The sequence below is a fragment of the Anthonomus grandis genome, chromosome 4 (assembly GCF_022605725.1).
Source record: "Anthonomus grandis grandis chromosome 4, icAntGran1.3, whole genome shotgun sequence".
Lineage (NCBI taxonomy): Eukaryota > Metazoa > Arthropoda > Insecta > Coleoptera > Curculionidae > Anthonomus > Anthonomus grandis.
Genome location: NC_065549.1, coordinates 4,038,026 through 4,061,422, shown reverse-complemented (window position 1 = coordinate 4,061,422; position 23,397 = coordinate 4,038,026). Strand labels below are relative to the sequence as shown.

Here is a 23,397-nt window from a genome sequence, read left to right as displayed (position 1 = left end):
TTCCAGATTATCTTCTAACTAAGCCCTATCATCTGCAAAGAGATTGCTAATATCGCTCAAATAGCTTTTCTCTATGTGTTATCTTGTGTCCCTGTTTATTTTGTATGTTAAAGAAAGTCTGTTTTCTATATGCTCCAGCTGTTTGTTTTATTTTCTTTTGCAGGTTGTGCTAATCGAGTTTCACTTAAATAAATAAATTCCTAAATCAACGAAAAAAATATTAATTAAATAAAGAACATAATTAGAAAATTAAACAAGAAAATCGAGAAAACTAAAAAATATTTAATAACAGGGTTTAGTAAAACTGGAAAAAATACTCGTAAAGCGACGCTTTTGTTATTTTTTAATGCCATGGAACAATAGTCAATTAGATCACCCTTCAGCACCTCACTCTTCTCGCTTTCATCCCTCATAGTACACTGAATGATAGTACGGTATGAAAGTTTATTAGCTGATCGAATCAAAAGAAAGATTAAATTCTTCAAAATTAAATTCTTCTTTTTCTCTTTTTAACCTTAATTTTACATAATATTTTGTCTCTTATATAAAAATAAATTATTTCTGGAAAATTTCTTCAGTGAGAAATGAATAATCAAGCTTTATATGGTAGAAATACCATTATTTTATTCCACAATTTCTATCTAAATAGGGATAATGTACATTTCATATTAATAATTCAGTTCTGAAAGTTTATCTAATTAAGGTTTCATTCATTAAAAATACATTATACTGATGCATAACTTAATTGGACCCGAATGCCACTTTTTTATATTTGAAGTTAAAGTAGTCCATGCAGTGGAGTCAATAGGTCAATGGGTAACTAAAGACACTTCGGTCATCCTCCACTAAATTTATTTAAAAAAATATTAATCCGACTTGTTTCGGGCATAGAAACATGTCCATCATTAAGGATGCTATAAAGGAACCAAGGAAACTTACAGTTTTATATTTAACTAGTCGTATAATTTCCATACTCTTTTAATAAATAATTTAATTTAAAGTTATTAGAGAATAAAATTAAGGAAATTCGTTGTAGGGTCTCAGAAGGGCCTCTCGGGACCCATTAGCGTCGACGAGGGGCAAATGGTGCGTCTGTACTGTTCGGCAACAGGCAACCCCTCGCCCAAGATAACTTGGCAAAGGCTGGATGGGAAGCCCATAAACCGAGGAGCATGGCAAGGTAACAAACTTTATAATTTAAATGTGAGAAATTAATTTCTGGTGTGAATGATGACTTTGTCCTTTGGTTTTTTGAGAAGGAACGCTTTAAAGACTATATAAAAAGAGTCGTTTGACGTTCCATCAATTTCCGACGCAATTTGCGTGACAAAGACAAAAACCCTGAACCCCGAAAGGGGATTAAGGGACTGTCGGAAAAACCGTTGTTAATCAAAACCCTCGATTGCCCCTGTTAACGGGACGTTTAGTCCGAAGTTGGGAAAAGTTTCCCCGGATATGCTTGTAACGAGTTTACGTGCGGCCGGAATACCACTCTTCAACTAAAAGTCACCATATTAATTTGTACTTTTAACCAAAATATTTTAGCAGTGCTTCCATAAATTCCACTAACAAAAACAACATATTTATTACTTTAAAAAAAATTGAAATTCCCTGCTAATTTTAAATTACTACTGCTGGCCCATGCAGGAACATAAAACCATAAATTTTGCTGTTATAAAATATCGATAAAGCGAAAACTACGTGTTTTAATTTTATTATATATAAAACACGTTTTAATATACCATGTGTCCTAGGTTACGGTATTTGATGTACAGGGGGTTACGCAATTAATTAAAGTCGGAAAATTAGTGCTTAAAGTCGAAATTAAATTGGATCGTAATAGCACTGTCCACTTAACTGTCCATTAGGGCCGTCAGATCGATGAGGTAAATGGAAGGCGAAAAGTACATTATTTGAAATTGACCCGCTTTTGAAGGGTCATTCATGATGGTGATACAGCTTTTATAGTAAATGGATGTGGTTTGAATATTCGCTCGCAGAGATGGACAAATGGATAAATTAGGTCCAGTAAGTTTTGAGGACAGAATGGATTAATAAAGTGGGAAATATTTAGACAATTAAACAAGAAAATTAAGAAAACTAACAATAGTTTAAGGGAAAAGTTTAGTAAAATTGGAAATAGTAGAGCGACGCTTTCGTGTTTTTTAGATGCCATGGAATAATAAAATCGCGATTTAATTCGTTTCCTTTCTCACCTCACCCCTATTTTATATAAAAATAATGAAAAAAAAATAATTAAAGTAAAAAAACAAGAAAATCTAGAAATTTAAATAATACTTAATAAAAAGTGTTACTAAAAATGGAAATAATGATCGTAAACTGACGCTTTTGGTGTGTTTTTTGATAGTCAATAAGATCATCCTTAAAAAATGTACTCTACATTTCTCACTTTAACGCCCATTTTACTCAAGAAGATATTTTGTATTACATCTTAAACTACCGTAATAGATATTAAAAAATTCTTCAGTCTAAAATAAGTGTCTAGTAAGAAAAATTAAAAAAAGAGTTGTTTAGTTGATCTAGTTAAATCTACCTAATAGATTTATAAAATAACAAACTAATAAAATAAGGAAAATAATAAGAGAATTAAACAAGAAAATTGAGAAAACTAAAAAATATTTAATAAAAAGTGTTAGTCAAACTGGAAATAATGTTCGTAAAGGGACGCTTTTGTTGATACCATAGAGCAATAGTCGATGAAATCACCCTTAACACTCATTTCTTTCTTCATCCTATATATAATGCCAAAAGATAATTGGTCTTTTTTCCTTATTACCTAAAAAAATAATAATGGGGTAGTTCTTCCTACGGTTTATTAATTAATGACGAAATTAACCAAAAAATCGAGAAAACTAAAAACGCAATAATAAAGCTGTTGGATAATAAATCTAGAAATAATGTTCGCATTCAGTATTTTTTAATGCCATGGAAAAATATTAAGATCAGCTTTAAATACTATTAATTTCTTATTTTATCCCCCATTTCACACAAAAAGATAGTTGGTATTTTATTTTCAATTTTGCAAATCTTTAATTAATTCACTTCAGTCTGATTAATAAATTTTTAAAATAAAAAAAAAGTAATAAAGTGAAAAATTAATAAGAAAATTAAACAAGAAAATTGTGAAAACTAAAAAATCTTTAACAAAAAGCCTTAATAAAACTGAAAATAATGCTCGTACGACGACGCTTTTGGTGTTTTCTGATGCCATAGATTAATAAAGGGAGGATTTTAAAATCAACCATAAATTCTTCTCCTTTGTCACTTTAGCCTCAATTTTAACCAAAACATATTTTGTCTTTTATTCTCAGATACCTGGAATAGCTCAATTTACTATTTTCTCAATTTAATAATGGTCTGAAAACAAAGTTCTTAAAATAAAAGGATATAACAAACTAATAAAGTAAAAGAATAATAATGAAATTAAATAAGAAAATTGAGGAAACTAAAAAATATTAAGGAAAAATCGTTGATAAAATTGAGAATAATGCTCGTAGAGAGGCGCTTTTGGTGTTTTTTGATGTAATTGAACAGCAATCAATGAGATCATTCTTAAATATGTCGTCTTTCTTACTTTATCCTTCATTTTACATATTCTTCAATTGCCAAGAATAACTAAAAGAATTAACCAACTGCCTGGAAAAAGTGACTAAAAATAAAGGAATTTTGAAGAAATTCTTTAAAAATATCTTAAATATTTAACCAGCCTTTAAATAGTCTATTATTTAAAACTATTGTATTTTATTTAATAAATAATGCGACTCATATCAGTTTAAGTTATGCGTTAAACAAGAAAATTTTAAAAAAAATGTTTAATAAAAAGGGTTAATAAAACTGTAAATAATGCTCAATAAGTGACACTTTTGGTATTTTTTGATGCCATAAAACATTAGTAGTCAGAAAGATCGCGCTTAAAATCCTCCCAATTTTACACGAAAAGATATATTGTCTTCTATCCTCAACTACATGGCAAAAAAATACACTGATTAAAAAAATAGAGTGGGAATTAAAAGGAAAATTAAAGTGTCAATTTTTTTAACAAGAAGCGATAGTAAAATGGGAAATGATACCCGTAAAGCAACGCTTTTTTTAATGCTAAAGTAAAATGATCAATTAAATCACCATTTAATTCCTCTGCTTTTGCACTGAACCTCCATTTTACGCAAAAGATATCATGTACCTAAAAACGAAGAAAAGTATCGAAAAAATCATCAGTGAAGTTGATGATCAGGCAAAATGATCAATTTTTGCCATTTTTCCGCCAATTTGTTCTATAATTTCTGTGAGTAGGAACGATTTAATATTTATTTAAATAATCCAGTGCGTGAAAAATAAAAATATATTAAGAGGTTCTTAGCTGATTGACTCAAGCCTAGTCATCTTCTCCTTCTTCCTCTGCTATCTTATTAATGAATGTTTGCGATCATGCTTATGATCAATTTTCCCTATATTTCATGGTGTGTTCAATGTTTTAATTTTATTATGTATAAAACACGTTTTAATATGCTATGTGTTCTAGGTTACAGCATTTGATATACAGGGAGTTACACCATTAATTAATCGGTCGGGAAATTGGTGCTTGAAGTCGAAATTAAATTGGATCGTAATAGCACTGTCCACTTAACTGTCCATTAGGGCCGTCAGATCGATGAGGTAAATGGAAGGCGAAAAGTACATTATTTGAAATTGACCCGCTTTTGAAGGGTCATTCATGATGGTGATACAGCTTTTATAGTAAATGGATGTGGTTTGAATATTCGCTCGCAGAGATGGACAAATGAATAAATCAGGTCCAATAAGTTTTGAGGACAGAATGGATTAATAAAGGGAAATATTGAGACAATTAAACAAGAAAATTGAGAAAACTAACAATAGTTTAAGGGAAAAGTTTAGTAAAATTGGAAATAGTAGAGCGACGCTTTGGTGTTTTTTAGATGCCATGGAATAATGAAATCGCGATTTAATTCGTTTCCTTTCTAACCTCACCCCCATTTAATATAAAAATAATGAAAAAAAATAAATAAAAGTAAAAAAACAGGAAAATCTAGAAATTTAAAAAATACTTAATAAAAAGTGTTACTAAAAATGGAAATAATGATCGTAAACTGACGCTTTTGGTGTGTTTTTTGATGTCATGGAACAATAGTCAATAAGATCATCCTTAAAATATGTACTCTACATTTCTCACTTCAACGCCCATTTTACTCGAGAAGATATTTTGTATTACATCTTAAACTACCGTAAAAGATATTAAAAAATTCTTCAGTCTAAAATAAGTGTCTAGTAAGAAAAATTAAAAAAAGAGTTGTTTAGTTGATCTAGTTAAATCTACCTAATAGATTTATAAAATAACAAACTAATAAAATAAGGAAAATAATAAGAGAATTAAACAAGAAAATTGAGAAAACTAAAAAATATTTAATAAAAAGTCTTAGTAAAACTGAAGATAATGTTCGTAAAGGGACGCTTTTGTTGATACCATAGAGCAATAGTCGATTAAATCACCCTTAACACTCATTTCTTTCTTCATCCTATATATAATGCCAAAAGATAATTGGTCTCTTTTCCTTATTACCTAAAAAAATAATAATGGGGTAGTTCTTCCTACGGTTTATTAATTAATGACGAAATTAACCAAAAAATCGAGAAAACTAAAAACGCAATAATAAAGCTGTTGGATAATAAATCTAGAAATAATGTTCGCATTCAGTATTTTTTAATGCCATGGAAAAATATTAAGATCAGCTTTAAATACTATTAATTTCTTATTTTATCCCCCATTTCACACAAAAAAATATTTGGTATATTATTTTCAATTTTGTAAATATTTAGTTAATTTACTTCAGTCTGATTAATCAATTTTTAAAATAAAAAAAAGAAGTAATAAAGTGAAAAATTAATACGAGAAATAAACAAGAAAATTGTGAAACCTAAAAAATCTTTAACAAAAAGCCTCAATAAAACTGGATATAATGCTCGTACGTCGACGCTTCTGGTGTTTTCTGATGCCATAGATTAATATAGGAAGGATCTTCTTCTTTGTCACTTTAGCCTCAATTTTAACCAAAAAATATTTTGTCTTTTATCCTTAGATACCTGGAATAGCATTTTAGATACCTGGAATAGCAATTTACTCTTTTCTCAATTTAATAATGGCCTAAGAAACAAAGTTCTTAAAATAAAAGAATAAAACAAACTTATAAAGTAAAAAAATAATAACGAAATTAAACAAGAAAATTAAAAAAACAGAAGTGTCTAGAAATAAAGGCATTTTGAAAAAATTCTTTAAAAATATCTTAAATATTTAACCGGCGTTTAAATGGTCTATTATTTAAAACTATCGTATTTTATTTAATAAATAATGCGACTCATATCTATTTAAGTTATGCGTTAAACAAGAAAATCGAGAGAAAACTAAAAAATATTTAATAAAAGACTTAGGAAAACTCGAAATAAGGCTCGTAAAGTGACGTTTTTGGTTATCTTTTAATGCCATGAGATCACCTTTAAATAAGTCTCCTTTCTCACTTCATTCTTACATAAAATATGTTTTACATTCTTTACATAAAAATATGTTTTGCATCTTATCTTCAATTGCCTGGAATAACTAATAGATACATCCATCTGCCTGAAAAAAAATTCAAGAAAGTTTCTCAGCTGATTGACACAAGCCTACTTAATCTTAAAATCAAAGAATAAAATAAATAAATAAAGTAAAGAAAAAATAACGAAATTAAACGATAAAATGTAGAAACCTAAAACATATTTAATAAAAAGGGGTTTGTAAAACTGGGAATAATGCTGGTAAAGTGATGCTTTTGGTATTTTTTAATGCAATAGAATATTAGGAGTCAAGGAGAACGCCCTAATATTCCTCTTGTTTCCAATTTAAGAGCTAGAAAATTAATTCTGGAAGAATTCCTTAGTTACTAATTTAAATTACTAAAGTATTAAGTTTTTTGCCCTATTTTGTTCCATATTCTATGTAGGATAATTGAATTACATATTTTTATACTTACAATAATATAAAAAACACGTTTTTCAAATTATTGCCTCTTTTATTCATTTCTGAATAAGATATGTTGTTTCTCTTTCTTAATTTCCTTGCAGAACATATTAAAAAGTTTATCAGGTGTTTTGCACAAGCCTACCCAATAAACTCTTAAAATAAAAGAAAAAATAATAATAATGAAAAGAAACAATGCCGAAATTAAATAAGAAAACCGAGAAAACTAACAATTATTTAACAAAAGGCGGCAGTAAAATTGGAAATAATACTCGTAGAGCGACGCTTTTGGTGTTTTTTGATTAAGGAGAGGATTTCAAGATTAACCTCATACTTCTCCTCTCACACTTCATCCTTAAATTTATTTAAAAATATATTTTGACTTTTATCCTAAAATTTCTAGAATACCTAAAGAAATCTGCCAACGGTATAAAAACACAGTTGGAAAAAATTAAATTAATTAAAACAAATTAAAAACCAGTTTATATGACAAACAACTGAAATACGAATGAAGTGCTTTGACGTGTATTTCCCCTAAAAATGTCAAAGATTAGTTGCTGCACTGTAAGTTTTTTAGCATTTAAAGTTAGTTAGATTCCAGTTCCCTCTTAACGTAAAACTTTATCCCTCGCAAGCATTTTAAGAAAACTTTCCATAAAACTCTATACCTGTACACATTGTCTATAAACTCTACGTCTGTTCGGTGTCACGAAACTTCACTTTAAGGAAACTTTTAATACTATTTTCAATTTAACTTTTTGCGAAAACAAAAACTTAGTTTATAGCTTAACAGGAACACGAGGAAACTTTTTCCCTTAAATTCTCTTGCTATAAATGCCCTTAATTAAGCACTTCCCCAGAAGAAAGAATTTAAAAAAATTTTAACTCTTAAGACAATGGCATTGATAAGGGATTTTGAGGGCCTCTTTTTTTCCACCCTAATCGCTTTTCGTTTTATCGATGTTCTTTATTGGAAAAGTTTTTTAATAAAGGCTTTAGGTGAGACCTCTATATGGTTTAATCAATAAATCGTTATTTAAATTTTAATTTACAGTTTTGTTATATACAATACATAATAGATTATTCGATCCATGTTGGCTTAAAAAGAAAAAAAAATTAATTGGTTTTAAAACGATTTCAATTAAAATGAATGCGTTTTTTATTACCGAAATTCAATATGGAACAAATGAGAACGTGTTTTTTATTGTCGTAAAGGGCATAAAGGTAGTTTAAAAAATGTTTTATTAAATTAGAGTGCATATATGGATTTGAACCTTTCAGGCTAGATTATCTCTATTTAGATAGAGATTGTAAAACAACATGGGGCAAAAATACGTGTTTTGGTAATTTAGAGCATGATTGTTTATTTGGTACTAAGGAATACTTCCAGGATTTATATCTAGGCACTTAAATTATTTTTTGCTTTCAGACAGTTTGGCAATTTCTCCCTGATTCCTAATGTATTATGGCATCAAAATATATCAAAAGCGTCACTTTACGAGCATTATTTCCAGTTTTATTAATGCTATTTAATAAATATTTTTAGTTTTCTCGGTTTTCTTGCTTAATTTTGTTATTGTTTCTTCACTTTAATAATTTGTTTTGATTTTTTTATTTTAAGAACTTATTGCGCAGGCTTTCGTAAAAAGCTGAGGAGCTTTTTTTATATTTTTTGCAAAGAAATTAAGAATTAGAAATAAAGTATCTCACTCATATGAACTGCTCAGAATGACAACAAAGTGAGGTCAAAAAATGGCAAAAACATGAAAATTTAAAAACGTGTTGTTTTATATAGTTGTAAATGGTATAAGGGTCGCTTAATTAAATATTTTACTTAATTACTCATAGGATATGGAATTGAACTTTTCTGGCTTGATTTAGTCCTATCTTAGTAAAAATTGTAAAATAAAATGGAGCAAAAAAGTTGGTGTTTTAATCGTTTAGAGCATGACTAACTATTTGGTACTAAGGAATTCTTTTAGGATTTATTTCTTATCACTTAAATTATTTTTTTCTTCAAGGCAGTTGAGGATAGAAGAGAAAGTAACCTTGTATAAAATTGGGAATGAGAGGAATTATAGAAATTTCTCCCTGAATCCTGATATAAATTTATTAACGATTTTTGTTAAATATTTGTTAGTTTTCCCGATTACCTTTTTTAATTTTGTTTTTGTTTCTTTATTATATTAATGTATTTTGTAATATCTTATCTAGACTGACAGCAAGTTGAGGTAATTTAAGGCTATTGAGTTATTTGTTTAATTTTTCCAGAAGTCAATTACCTAGAAAAAATACAGAAGGGTCAGTTTAATTTTCAGAAAAATATACATCGATCCTTCCTTTTTTTTACCAATAATAAAATAAAAATTAATTTCAGGGAGTTGAGGTAATTTTTTAAATTTTCCAGACACTAGCTACAATTACACTTCTTTCCTACCATTGCATTTTCTGGCAAAAATACGTTAATCGCAGCCAATGTTTGGAAAATGTAAAAAAGTACCTCAAGGGACAATTTCTATCATAAAATAATTAATTGGGTGCCCACAAATAAAAAATTACTAAAAGAATTCTTCAGTCCGGAATGGATTATTATACTTAATAAAATATCGAATAATTTGGCATTTTTACCCATTTTACTAAGCAATTCTTAACTAAAAGCTAATTTAATATTTTTTCCATACATCCCAAGCAGTTCATTTTCAAGGAGATTAATAAACTTCTTAAAGCATGTTTTTCCAAGCAGTTAAAACTAATTTTGATGCTACTTAAGTAACTTTTGACTAGTTGAGTTCAATTTTTAGTAAAGCCCTTTAGAAGACATATTTTAAGGTGATCTCATTGAGTATTATTCCATGGCATTAAAAGACAACCAAAAGCGTCACTTTACGAGCCTTATTTCGAGTCGCTTTTATTAAATATTTTTTAGTTTTCTTGATTTTCTTGTTTAATTTCGTTATTAGTTTTTTACTATATTACTTTGTTTGTTTTTTTTTTATTTTACAACTTTATTAGACTAGAGTGGATTAGCTGAAAAATCTGGTTTTTAGTTTTTAGAGGTAATTAGATAGATAGTAAAATATCTATCTATATAATATGATATCAAATTATTTGCCATTCTTTAGCCAATTTTGCTAAGCAATTAATAGCTAAAAACTATTTTAGCTATTAATTTTTTTAACCTATTTTTCCATATTATTCCAAGCAGTTCATTTTTAAGAAGGTTAATAAACTTCTTAAAGCGTGCTTTTCTACGCAGTTCTTGAGTATTTTTGAGTACTTAAGTTCAATTTCCAATAAAATCCTTTAGAAGAGTCATGTAAGGAGTTCAGTATAAAACTCATTTTCCACCCTTATTTCGATGAGAAACGAACAAATCCCCCAGGACGACAGATATAATTTCACCCTTGTTATTGTTTTTACGAGTTCTGTAACAGTCACCGCGTGTGTCGCAGAAATGAAATTTACGGGGGTGGAAAACTTTATTATTCTTCAAATCCTTTTCGAATACGATACGCGTGATTTTCTTTAATTTAAAGACCCGAAACTAAACTTTTCCAACGTGTAACTTTTAGGGGTGAAACTAGACAAACCGATTTCAGGTTTCAACAAGAGTTTTTGGGGCCAAACTCATTAACTATCGGTTCTCGTTCGGGGATTAACCGCGTTTTCGACGCGGTATAATCCCGATGTGTGGTATTAACGACTTTGACTTGTTTATCTTGTTATCTGTTTTCATGGAAAATATCCATCTTGTCAATAAGTTATTTATTTAGTACGTAAACGGATCAGAAAAAAGGCTTGTTTTATATGCCGTTAAATACTCATGAATTTACAAAAATTGTTGCTTTATTGTGTAAAGCATTTCTCGTTAAAAGAAGGTTAAACTGCTTTTAAAAAAATTGTTTTTATAGACAAATCTTCCGATAATTGCATGCAATTCAGGGATAATTTCAGCAGACATCTAAATTTATTTATAATTTATTCTAATAATCTAATTTATTACATTTTATTTTTTTTCCAAGCAGTTTTATTTGAGTTAGGCATATTTCTGTTATTAATTCTATTTTTTATCTTTTTTTTTTTAATTTTATCTACTAATCTCAATTTTAAGCAGTTTTCGTGATTTTAATACAATGTACTTCTTTTTGCTCCGAAATGTTTAAATTTTTTTGTATGTCTTTTTAAACAGAATTCACTTTTTTATAGAAATTGCAATTGATTTTATTTAAATAATATGTGTAAATAATGTTTGTTATTTAAAGTAAATTTTAATTTATTCCAATAAAATATGATTTTTTTATTGTAGATAATTGTAGTTTAAAAAATATATATACCAATTTTTTTTAATCTATAAATAAATCAAGCAAGAAACTTGTTAAAATATTTATTTAATATATATTTTTTTAAATTTTTATATGCAGTATGTGTCATTTTAAGGTAGTGAAAATATTTTTTTTTTGAATTTTATGCAAGTTTTAATTTATTTCTGTAAAGTTTATTTTTTGTATTTGTGTATTCCAATATTTTTTTAAGAATTTGAAATTTTTTAGCAATTATTTTTTCCAAGCATTGCAAATAACTTTTTAACTTTTCTCGGCATTGGAAAAACTCCCTATTCATTTATTCCAAGAAATTCTTAAGTTTTTTTCTCTTTTTATTCCTTCTATTTATCCGTATTAATTTTTTTTAACCCAAAGTTGTTTTTTTTTAGTACTTAATTAATTTTACTTTAATATTTCTTTTTTTAAATTCATCTCTTTTCATGAACTTATTAAATTCTAACGAGCTGCATTTAATGTAACTTAACAAGAAAAGTAGTTCCTATATAAATATTTATATTTAATAAAAATAAATACTTATATAAACAGTATAATTTTTGTTTATTAAATTTTATTGTTTTTTACAGAATTTGTGTAGTTTTAAGGCAGTATTTAGATTTTTTATCATATAAAATAAATGTTAGTTTTTTTTAATAGTTGTATTTATTTTTTTTTACAAGCAATTGAATTTTTTACCTAAGACATCCAAAGTAATTTTTAATTTATTCTAATTAATTAAATTTTTCCTAGTTGCATGGTATGCATAAATAATTCATGTACCTTTTTTGCATTTATTCTAATAAATAATTAATATTCTTTTTTTAATTTAGTAAAATTTTATCTTAACTTAACCCGATGAATTTTCTTAACATAAAATTCATGTTATTAAATTCAGTTTATCCCTTTTAATGAATTTAATAAATTCTAACAATTTGACGTTTAATTTCACATAATGCAACTTGACAAAAAAGGTAATTCCTAATATATTCTATTAAGTATAAATATTTTCTAAAATTATAATTATTATTTCAATAAATTTAAACAGTTTTTACGAAATTCATATAATTTTAAGGTAGTTTAGTTTTTTTCTAATATCTTCAATTTTTTTCCAGGCAATTCTAGATGCAATTTTTAATTTATTTCAATTAATTTGATTTTTTTATAAGCAGTTAAAATTTGCCTTTTTGGCATATAAAATCATTTTTCTAAGCAATTAAAGTTAAGATAATTTTTTATTAAAATCAGTAAAGGTTTTTTTAATAAATTTGATAAATATAGTAATTTTCAATTTATATTAACTAATTGAACTTTGTACAGATGGTTTACGATTTAATTTTTAGTTTATTCGAATAAATTCTTTTTTAATTTTTCGAGGTAAATTATAAATTGTTTGTTATGTTCAATTCATTCGAATTATTTTATTAATTTCAAAAATTTATTTTTTGGAATACTGGTTTTGCCAAGCAATAAAAGTAACCATTTAAAACCTATTTTAATATATTTTTTTAAATTTATTCCAATAAATTTGACTTTTTTTGAACACGTAGTTGAATACTTTTTATGGCCTATAAAATAATTTATCAAGGCAGTTATAGTAATTTTTCAAAGTAAATAAGACGCAGTTGTTTGTTATTTTCAATTTATTAATTCGATTTAATTTTTTTTTGGAGTAGTAGTTTCTTCAAGCATTAAAAGTATTAATTTAAAATGATTTTGTTCAGATATTTTAAGAATTTTTAAAAATGTATTCCAATAAATTTGATATTTTTACATGTAGTTGAAATTTTTCTTTTAGAAAATTGAATTTTTTTTTTTAAATATTAAGCCAACATCCTAGGCAGTTGAAGTAGCTCTTTTTAATTCACTTCAATGAATTTAATTACTCCTATTTAATTTTATTATTCCTATATATTGTAATTATTTGCACGCAGATGAAGTTTCTTTTTTAACTTCTTTTAATAATTTTCTTTCACTCTAGTTGTCGTTTTTAATTTTTTTTCTCGACAATTAAAGTTATTTTTTCGCATAAAAGGAACATTTTCAAGGCATTTAATTTTTATTTCTTATTTTAAGAATTGATAAGTTTAAAGAAAATTACAAAATTAATTTATGCTATTTACAATGTAAATTAAACAAAATATATTTCTAAAACTTTTAAATTATTTACAGGCAGTTGAAGTTTCTTTTTTAATTTATTCCAATAATTTTTCCTTAGACAGTTCATGGTATTTTCATGATATGCCAAGCAAATGCTATAAAACTCATCAATTCATCAATAATTATTGGAAATATTTATTTTTGGAATCCCACGTTGTAAAAGCTCTCGGTCCCCGTGATCTATTTATAGCAAGTCACGTGCATCTATCGAAGTTTTCAGCTTATAAAAAATTGTTTAAAGTCCCTCGAATTCAACTTAATGTTTAATGAAATAAAACAACAAACAAGCCTCAGGCAAATTGAAACAAAACAAACTCTAATTAACAAATTGGCCTTTTTCGTTAAAAAGCTTTAAAGCATCCGCCCCTCCGCCTCTTCTCTTAATGTTAAAATAACATTTACTCTCCTTCTGTGTGTAAATGAAAACCCTTTTGCCATTAATTACGCAGATAAAATTTCCCTTTTCGAACGTAACTTTATTTCACCTCGCCGTTTTGTACTTTCGAAAACACTCGTATTTCCGGACCGTGTCGGGGCTATTTGTGTCTCGTTTTATTTAAAATACTGGAAGGGGACCGCAGGTGCTTTTTACCACGCGGTTAATACGAAAAGTTTCTAAATGGAGTTTTAGAAAGTTTTGAAAATAGGAAAAAATTTGTTTTTTTCTATTTTTTTTATAAGTTTTCTCATGTGCATTGTTTGGCTCATTAACATGGTTCATAATGTGGAATATGTGAGACGGTGTATTTGTATTACTGTTTAAAAATTATTTACTTGTATTAAAATCAACTGAATTTTTTGAAACTTTGACAGAAATTATTGGAATACATTTATAAAAAATCCAACTGTTTGTAAAAAAAATTAATTAAAATTATTATTGGAATATATAAATTGAAAGTGGCATGCAATGTTTGACTCTTTGCTACGGTTCATATGGAAGATATGAGACGGTGTATTTGTATTACTATTTAAAAATTATTTACTTGTATTAGAATGAACTAAATTGTTTGAAAGTTTGAAAAAAATTATTGGAATACATTGTTAAAAAATTCAACTCAAAATTTAAAAAAATTATTTAAAAAAATGCTGTTTAAATATTACATAAATCAATAGGAATACTTTAAACTATTTAGAGGCCTGAAAAAAATTACTATTTGTGTAAAAAACATTAATTAATGAAAATAAATTGGAAGTAACAAACAACTTGTGTCTAGAAAAAAACTTTAAATTTTACTTCAAAAAATTATATTGAAAAAACAACACAGTGACAGGTAGTTATTTTCGTTATGCGTTTATAAAATATTCTGAAGTGTTTAGACAAAACCATTAAATTTATTGGAATATTTCAAGAAAAACCCTACATGCCTTAAAATTTGATAAGATAATCCGTAATTTTTTTTCTTAAATTAATAAGGATAAATTAAAAATATTAAAAAAAACCTTATGTCAATAGTAGTAAGTAATAACTGTATATAATATAAATAATAAAGATTAATTTAAAAAAAATTAAAAAGCCAGAATACAAGATGTTTTTTCCTGTATATTCTTATCTCAGTCTGGGAATTAAAAGAGTATGGAAATAAAGTGATGTATTTCGTATATAATTTGATAAATTAAATGAGAAAAACACTATTTTCAGGCGATCCAAACACTATTAAAAAAATTAAGCGATGATATAGCAAAAGGTGGAAAAGTCGATTTCTCATTTATATATCCTTATTTCAGTCTATAGCTGTAAAAATAATATTGGAATAAAGTGAATTTATACGCCAATAAAAATTTTTTGGCATTTTATTTTAAATGTTAGATTCTCACGTAACCGGTTCGACCCTAAACATCACCACGGTCAACAGGGAGGACATGGGAAAGTACCTTTGTACCGCCGATAACGGAATTCCTCCAGCCGCCAATCATACTTTTGATTTAGAAGTGGCTTGTAAGTATGTTTTTTGTTAATTATTTATATTTTTAAAAAACTTTTTTTTTGTAGTTCCACCATTAATAAAAATTGCCAACTCTGTAGTGGAGGTGGCCAATGGGTCTACTGCTGTCCTGGAGTGTGATATTGAGGCTTTTCCTGAACCGATCAGGTATATAATTAAAATTTTAAAAAATCTTTTTAAGTATTACTGATTTATTCCAAAAAAAAATAAAAATTACGTCGTTCAAAATTACAAAATTTTAATTCTTAATAAATATAATAATATAAACGTTGATAAATAGACTTTCAATTTCCAAATCCATTGATATTTTAGCATTAAATACACATTAATCTTCATATTTGTTTGGCCAATATATCCGGCTCGGAGGACCGAAAAAAACCATTTTGATTCATAAATGTTTCCATTTTTATTTTAAATATGCATCTGTGCAATTTTATAAAACTAATTTTCCGTTTTTATTAATTTTTCGATTTTATTGTACTGGTTTATATAACGGAAGCTTTTGTTTGGAAAATATCACGCAAAAGGTTATATAATATAATATAAAAATGTCTTTTGTTCGATTATTCTGGATAAATGGGCGAGCAATCTGGAATTCGGTTTTGGTGCGATTGTTTTTATGAGTAGACCGTATTGGTTAATGAGTTAAAAGACAGAGAGGGAGAAGTTAAAAAAAAACTAAATTTATTGGAATAGTTTAAAAAAAAGCTTAAACAGCCTGGAAAAATTACTTTTCTAATGATTTTCGGAAAAAGGGTAATTTCAACTGCCTGTAAGAAACATTAAATTTATTGGAATAAATTTGACTGCCAAGAAAATTAATTTTTTATTCCAAAATTTGACCTCAATGACCTGTAAAAAAGAATGTTTTTTTTATTGAAAAAATGATTTTTTATTATTTTTTTTACTTTTAAAATTGAAATACATTAAAAGAAATTTAAAAATCTTGGAAAAGGAGTTTTTATGCTGAAAAAATAGCTTCAATGACCCATAAAAAAAATTATATTTATTGGAATAAATTGGCACGTTCCCAATGAAATAAGGAAAAAAACAGGAAGAGTCCTTTCAGGAGATTATACACAGCATGAAAGAAAGAGAAAAGTGCCTGTGGTGTGTCCAATGACAATGATCATTCCTATTGATCCTAAATATTCGACTCGAAGTTTATTACTGCCTAAAATGCCTAAAATATGGCGCTAAGAACCAACTTTATGCCTTATTTCTTATCCTAGGAAAAATGTTTGATTTTAGATACTGGGAACGCTCCGACGGTAGATTATTAGAAACCGGTGACAAATTCCGCATAGACAACTCGAAGGTGCGACACCGATACAAATCCCGCATGCAACTGAACATTTCCAGGGTAACATACGACGACATGCAGTATCTTTATCGTTGCATCAGTAAAAACGAGAAAGACATAACCAGTGGAGAAATAAAACTGCAGGGTAAGCAAACGTGGCATCTTCAAATAATTCAATAAAATTTTAATCAATTTCAGAAATGGATCCTACCAGGTTCTACCTTAGCCGCCAATACTTCCCATCTGTATCGGGAATTTTACCTCCGATCAAGGAGGTTTATGAGAACTTATGTCCGGTACCTCCACCATGTCCTGGATGTGATAACGTCAAGTGTAGTCCAGGTGGTGTCAGTCTGATCGATCTGATTACCAGATGGGAGATTCGTCCTTACGGGGATATCAAGTATCAAACAGTGAATTTGACCAGAACCACAGGTTTGTGAGTTATATCACATAAAAAAAATATTACAAATTGATCTTTAACGATTTTTATTAAAATGCAACAATTGCTTTGCAATCATCACCAAGGAATTGTTCATTTCAATACAAATTCATAACAATTATTTTTGTTTTGTTGATTATCAGGCATTTCAATAATTTAATTCACTTAGATAAATTATTAATCAATAAAATTATATTTTAATCAATTAGTGGACGATAAGAACTCACCCTAATCGAAACAATATTTGCATTAATTTCTTCTAAAAGAATCTTCATGATCTATAAGATGACAAATTAATCATTTTCTCAACTCCAAGATAATATCGTAAATCCAAGATATTAATATAAGTAATTCATTCACCTATAATAATTATTTTATTAATTAGCCTTCACAATTCAAGAAACCAATTCAATTAATTTAATGTAAAGATTATCAACAATAAATCCTTATCACAGCAGTTATTTTATTGATTCCTGATTCTTTAGTATAATTGAGATGGTAATTTAATCCTTACTTATCAATGTATAAAAATCATCTCAACCAATATCAATAATAATTTTATTAATTGAGAGTTGATGCCTAATAAAATGCTGATTTCATCAATTCATTGCTAAAAAGATTAATCATCAACATCATTAATTTTTAAATAACATAAAGTTAACATAGCAATTTTTTTATTGATATTTAGTTGATAAATAATTATAGTCATTAAAATGAATAATTGATAATCAAAGTAATAATTTCAATAACTTTACTAATAAAGTAAATTGATAAATTTTAATTTGCTTTGTCCAATAATGCTTCATCATATCAACAAATTTATTGATTCCTGATTGATAAACCTTTAGAATCAATAAAATCATGGTCACTAATGAAATATCAACATCATCAATAATCTATTTTCAAAATCAATAATTAATCATAATTTTTTTTCATTAATTCATCAATCAATTATTTATGCTTTATTATTTTATTAATTCTTGTTAAATGATTTTATAATCATGATTTAATCAATTCCTGGCCGATAACTGGTCCTCGGAAGCATAACGATTTTTTTTTAATTAAGATTTAATGAGGCTCCAAATTTCATAATTTAACTTAAGTTAAAATAGTTAAAATTAAATTAAATTATATTTTATTGGGTTGAATAGGTTGGATTAGATGAGATTAAGTTGGGTTAAATTATTGGGTTGGGATGGATTACATTAAACAAAACTGATCAACTATTTACTTTATTTAATAAAAATTCCCTTTAACATTGATCTTTAACAATTTCCATTAATATCTAGCAATTGTTTTACAATCCCATCTTTTGATGAACAGTGATGACCACCCAGCAATTGTTTTATTTCAATAAAAATTCATATTAATTATTTTTGTTCTACTCAAATAAATTATTAATTAATCAATAAAATAATTAATTAATAATTAATCCTGGTAAATAGAATTTTCTAAACATATTAAGAATCAATAATTATTAGGAAATTTATTGAATCAATTCTTTCCCGATAGCGTCACTAAAATTATTCATTTATAGTTAACACAAGCTTATCATGACAATTATTTTATTGAATTCTGATCTTTTAGAATAATTGAGTTGACTATTTATTAATCAATTCCTAGCCAATAAGTGCCTATCGAAATAATCTCAAACAATATCAACATCATTAATAATAGTATGTTAAATTCAGAGTTGATGCTTAATAAAATGTTCATTTCATCAATTAATTACTAACAACAAAGTCTATACATTTCAAGTTGAAATACATACATCGACTTTGCTAACAAGATCTGTTAAATTATAATTTACAATGGCTTATAAATATTTATAATCATTAACATGATTAATTGATAATCAAGGTATTAGTTTTTAAATTTTAACATCTTTTGTTTAAGAAAGCTGCATCGTATTAATAATTTAATTGATTCCTGATCGATAACCTATAAAAATCAATAAAAGCATGATTTAATCAATTCCGATGGCCAATGAGTGCTAGCCGAAACCATAACAATTTTATTTTTAATGAAAAATTGATGAGGCTTTAAAATTATTAATTTTGACTTTGACTTTTGATTAAGGTTAAAATCGTTTAAGTTAAATTGAATTGGTTTTGATTTGGTTGAATTGAGTCAAGTTGGATTGGATTGAGTTTGGTTATGCTGGATTAGATTAGGTTAGGTTGGGTTGTATTAAGTTGAGTTAGGTTGGATGAGATTGAGCAAAACTGATCAGCTATTTATTGTTCAATAATCAAAAACTGCCTCGTGTTCATAGCTATCCTCTTTTTTTAATAAGTTTCTTAAAATTCCTTTAAGTTGTCTCGAAGGTTTTCTCTCCTTTTTATTTTGCTTCTATTTATGGTCTTACAATTTTATTATCTCTATTTCTTATATCGGTTCAAATATTCTTGAAAGGTTTATAACCTTTCTCTTTTTATCTAACCATTCTTCCAATTTTTTTTCACGTTGGCTTTTTAATATATTTTTTTAATTGTCATCAATATTTTTTTCAAAACTTCCTTCCTTGATTCATTAGCTCTCTCCCTCAGACTCAGTACTTCCACTTATTAGCAAGAGATGGGTTACACTTTCAGTAGTATTCTTTAATTATCTGGATTTAACTACCTAGAAGTAGAACGAAATATGTCTTTTATTAATGGTCAGAAAAAAGACTGGTATTTTTTTCCAGAAAATGTAATGGATTCCTTCCAGACAGTAGGCTACTCTCTTGATTCCAGATAATATATAGAAAATGTTTTACTACTACTTCAACTGCCTGGAAATTTCTGGAAGGCACTACTTAACACAGAAAATAAAAAATTCATTATATAATTGAACCAACTTGACGAGAAGAACTAGAATTGTAACTAGCTAAAGTTAATAAGAAACTAATTAAACTACCTGGAAGAATTTCTTCAATTTCGTTACAAACTACCTCATAAACCTTTTGAAAACCATCCCAATCCAGAATTTCTACAACCCACCCTGTCCTCATGAAATTCTTCAATTTACTCGTCCAGTAGGTTCTCCACCTGTTGGGCGCCAAAAAGTCAAAAAATAATAATTTTTTAATGCAATTCCTATACAAAAGGAAAAAAATCATCAAATTTTAATGTATACATTTCTCTTGTAGATTGTTTGCTCTACGCAGTTGGTAAACCGGTCTACAACCGCTTCTCGGATTTCCACTTTGGTTGCTGGATGGCAGACGCGCATCCAGACTCCAAACCCGGTTACATTTGGGTTACCAACGAGACCAGCTCCAACGAACTGATCGAATATCGAAATAAAACCGTTTATAGGAAGAACATACCGTCAATGTAAGTCTGCAAATTTTGTATCAAGTTATCTAATAAAATTTAAATATATTCCAGGGTGTATCGTCTGGACCACCCGTTCAGCGGCAACTCCCACGTGGTCTACAACGGGTTCTTCTTCTACAACGTCAAAGGGACAAAACGGATTTTCAAGTACAGTTTAGCAGATAAAAGCACCATTTCGTTGGATCTACCCGGGGATATGAATAGAACGTCCAAACTATATTCCGGGCAGCATAATTACGTCGATTTTTGTGTGGACGAGAATGGATTATGGTTGATTTTCGCTGTGGAAGATTCGAATAATACTGCTGTGATGAAGGTAAGACGATTTTAGGAAGGATCTGTATTATATGGCTCCTGCACCAAAAGATCAGGATTGTCTCTTAATCGATTAGGGTGTATGCTTGATAAAACGGTGAAAAAGGGTTGAAGGTTTTTTTAACTAATTTCAGGCCAAATCCTTATTTTATTTAAGGAGTCTGATAATAATTTAAGACATTTAATGCTATTTCTTTAATTTTTTTTTCAGTAGTTACAGCTTTGGTTTATTTTTATAGGACGTTAAAGTCTACAGATTTTTGGATTTGGGTTATTTGTAATAAGTGGCAACTGCCCGGAATTAATAAGAAATGGCTTCCACTGTAAAGAATCTACTTATATTTGGAAAAATTGATGAAATTAATAAAAAAATACTTTAATTATCTGTAAGAGATTGAAAAGAGTTGACACTGCTTGGAATTACTAAGAAAAGGTGTAACGTTCTTTTAAGAAATGATTTTAACTACGTGAATTATGATAAGAAACTACTGTAAAATAATATTTAATAATAAAAGAAGATAAAGGCTTCAGTGTAACACTTTTATTCACATCAAATACCTAAAAAGTAAATTAAAAAGAATCCAAAAAAGGTTTCAGGCTCAAATCGTAGATGCACGTCTTCAAGCCGAACAGGTTTCCGGTCAGGACCATAATCCAGGTGAGTTTATACAAAATCTGATCGGGCAGCCCCTTCTTCAAATGAACTGGACGTCCGTCATCTTGCGTGAACTTCTTTTGGGTTTTCTTTAAACGATAGAATTGGGATCTGATTATCGCACCGCCCTCCGAGGTTGATAGTTTTCTCGTGAGTTGTCGCTGCACCAGCCGAATGAGTTTCGAACTCATGTAGACGAATTTTTGGTCTTTGCGTACGAAAAATGACTTTGACGTTTTACCTGTGTTTGGAAAAAAAATGTACAGGTATTATAACAAACGGTATTGCAAAATATTGGGTGAATTTACCCTCGGATTGATTATTAGTAAAATATTTTTTTTTATGTAGTAAAGTTTGGTGGCCAACAAGTAAAATTTAGACGTCTTTTTTTTTTTTTTTTAGAAGTATTTGGTGAAGGCACTGGGTAACGAGTAAGTCTGAATGATTTTTTTTTTTTTAATTTGGTGAAAGCATTAGGTCACAACTTGAAGTCATTTCTTGGTAATTCCAGGCAGCAGATGTAGTTTCTCCCTTTTCCAGACAGGAAAACTGAAATTTCTGAATATTTCCCCACTTTTTAAAGTATTGATTTTCTTCTTCCAGGCAGTTGAACTAGTTTATTCCTGGGAAGAACAATATTGGATCATTCTCCAGGTTTTTAATTTGTCTCAGTCGTTGAAGTCCTAGTTGATTTTTTCCAGGCAATTAAGGGTAGGAACAATACTGAATCTTGAATTCTTCAACTAATTGAAGGCATTTTTTGAGACTTTTCCTGAAATCAAGAAAGCAGGAAGTACAAAGCTCGAGATATCAACCTCCTTCTATCCTTTCATGCTTAACTTTGTAATTTAAAAAAAAAGTAAGAAGTGACTTCAATTGCCTGGAAGAAATAAATAAGTCAATTGCCCCATGAAATCCTTGAGAGGATTCCACTAGTCCCTTCAGAATTCAAAATTTGATCGTGGTCATTTAAGGGATGAAATAAATTGGTCCAAGATCCTCTATAAATACAAGGCCTTGTTTAATTAATGAGTACTTCAATATCCTTGAACCAAACATTTTTTTTATCATTTTCTTTTAGGATCAACCCTAAACTTTTAATAACGAACTATGCAAAAAATAAACCATTTTCAATACTTTCCTTTATTTCCAGGTTGATATTGACAAAATGTCCCCCCAATACACGTGGAACATCAGCATAGAACATCAAAAAGTGGGTGAAATGTTCATCGTGTGCGGAGTATTGTATGCGGTCGACAGTGTGACTGAAAGAAACACGAAGATCCGGTTCGCTTTCGATTTATACAAGAACGTTCTGCTGGACGTCAATTTACAGTTTTCCAACCCGTTTAGAAAAACCACCATGTTGAGCTACAACCATAAAACGAAAGTAACTATAAATACCTCTTTAATTAAACCATTATTAAACTTAATGTTATATAGGAATTATACTCGTGGGATCGAGGAAACCAGTTGACTTATCCAGTACGTTCGCACGATATCGGTTACAACTATAATCAGACTTCTAAGGACGATTTGTCCGATCCGTTGCCTACCGCTGCTAAACTGACCGGGTTTGAGGTGATAAATGCCACGAAAACCTAGTAAATGATATAATTATTATATTAAAAGAAAATGTATAATGTATAATAATAACCTATAATAAAATATATTGTATATAAGTTAGCTATGGAACTTGAATGAATGGTGGCATGTGGATTTATTGGAATTATGTGCATAATTTAAATGAGTATGATATTCGTCTTAATATATTTTCTTTTCTGTGCTCATGCCACCCAAATTGCAATATAACTCCCCTAAGGTATAAGAAAATGTAATATTTTTAATTCACTTATTTATTGTAATATAATATTGTAACGTTTCTAATGAAGAATAAAGTGTTTATCTTAAAA

General features: G+C 28.0%; 1 protein-coding gene across 6 annotated transcripts in view; it reads left to right on the top strand.

The window, feature by feature from the left end:
- The window catches only part of LOC126734833 (uncharacterized), a 108,339-nt gene extending 84,942 nt beyond the window's left edge, over positions 1 to 23,397 (top strand). For all 6 annotated transcript variants that reach the window (XM_050438598.1, XM_050438592.1, XM_050438594.1 and 3 more), the window contains exons 9-17: positions 1,037 to 1,180; positions 15,311 to 15,439; positions 15,494 to 15,593; positions 16,698 to 16,894; positions 16,948 to 17,184; positions 20,325 to 20,511; positions 20,566 to 20,830; positions 22,638 to 22,874; positions 22,928 to 23,397. In XM_050438598.1, coding sequence (XP_050294555.1) covers positions 1,037 to 1,180; positions 15,311 to 15,439; positions 15,494 to 15,593; positions 16,698 to 16,894; positions 16,948 to 17,184; positions 20,325 to 20,511; positions 20,566 to 20,830; positions 22,638 to 22,874; positions 22,928 to 23,089 — 1,658 coding nt within the window. In that variant the 3' untranslated portion in view covers positions 23,090 to 23,397. The remainder of the gene's footprint in view (positions 1 to 1,036; positions 1,181 to 15,310; positions 15,440 to 15,493; positions 15,594 to 16,697; positions 16,895 to 16,947; positions 17,185 to 20,324; positions 20,512 to 20,565; positions 20,831 to 22,637; positions 22,875 to 22,927) is intronic.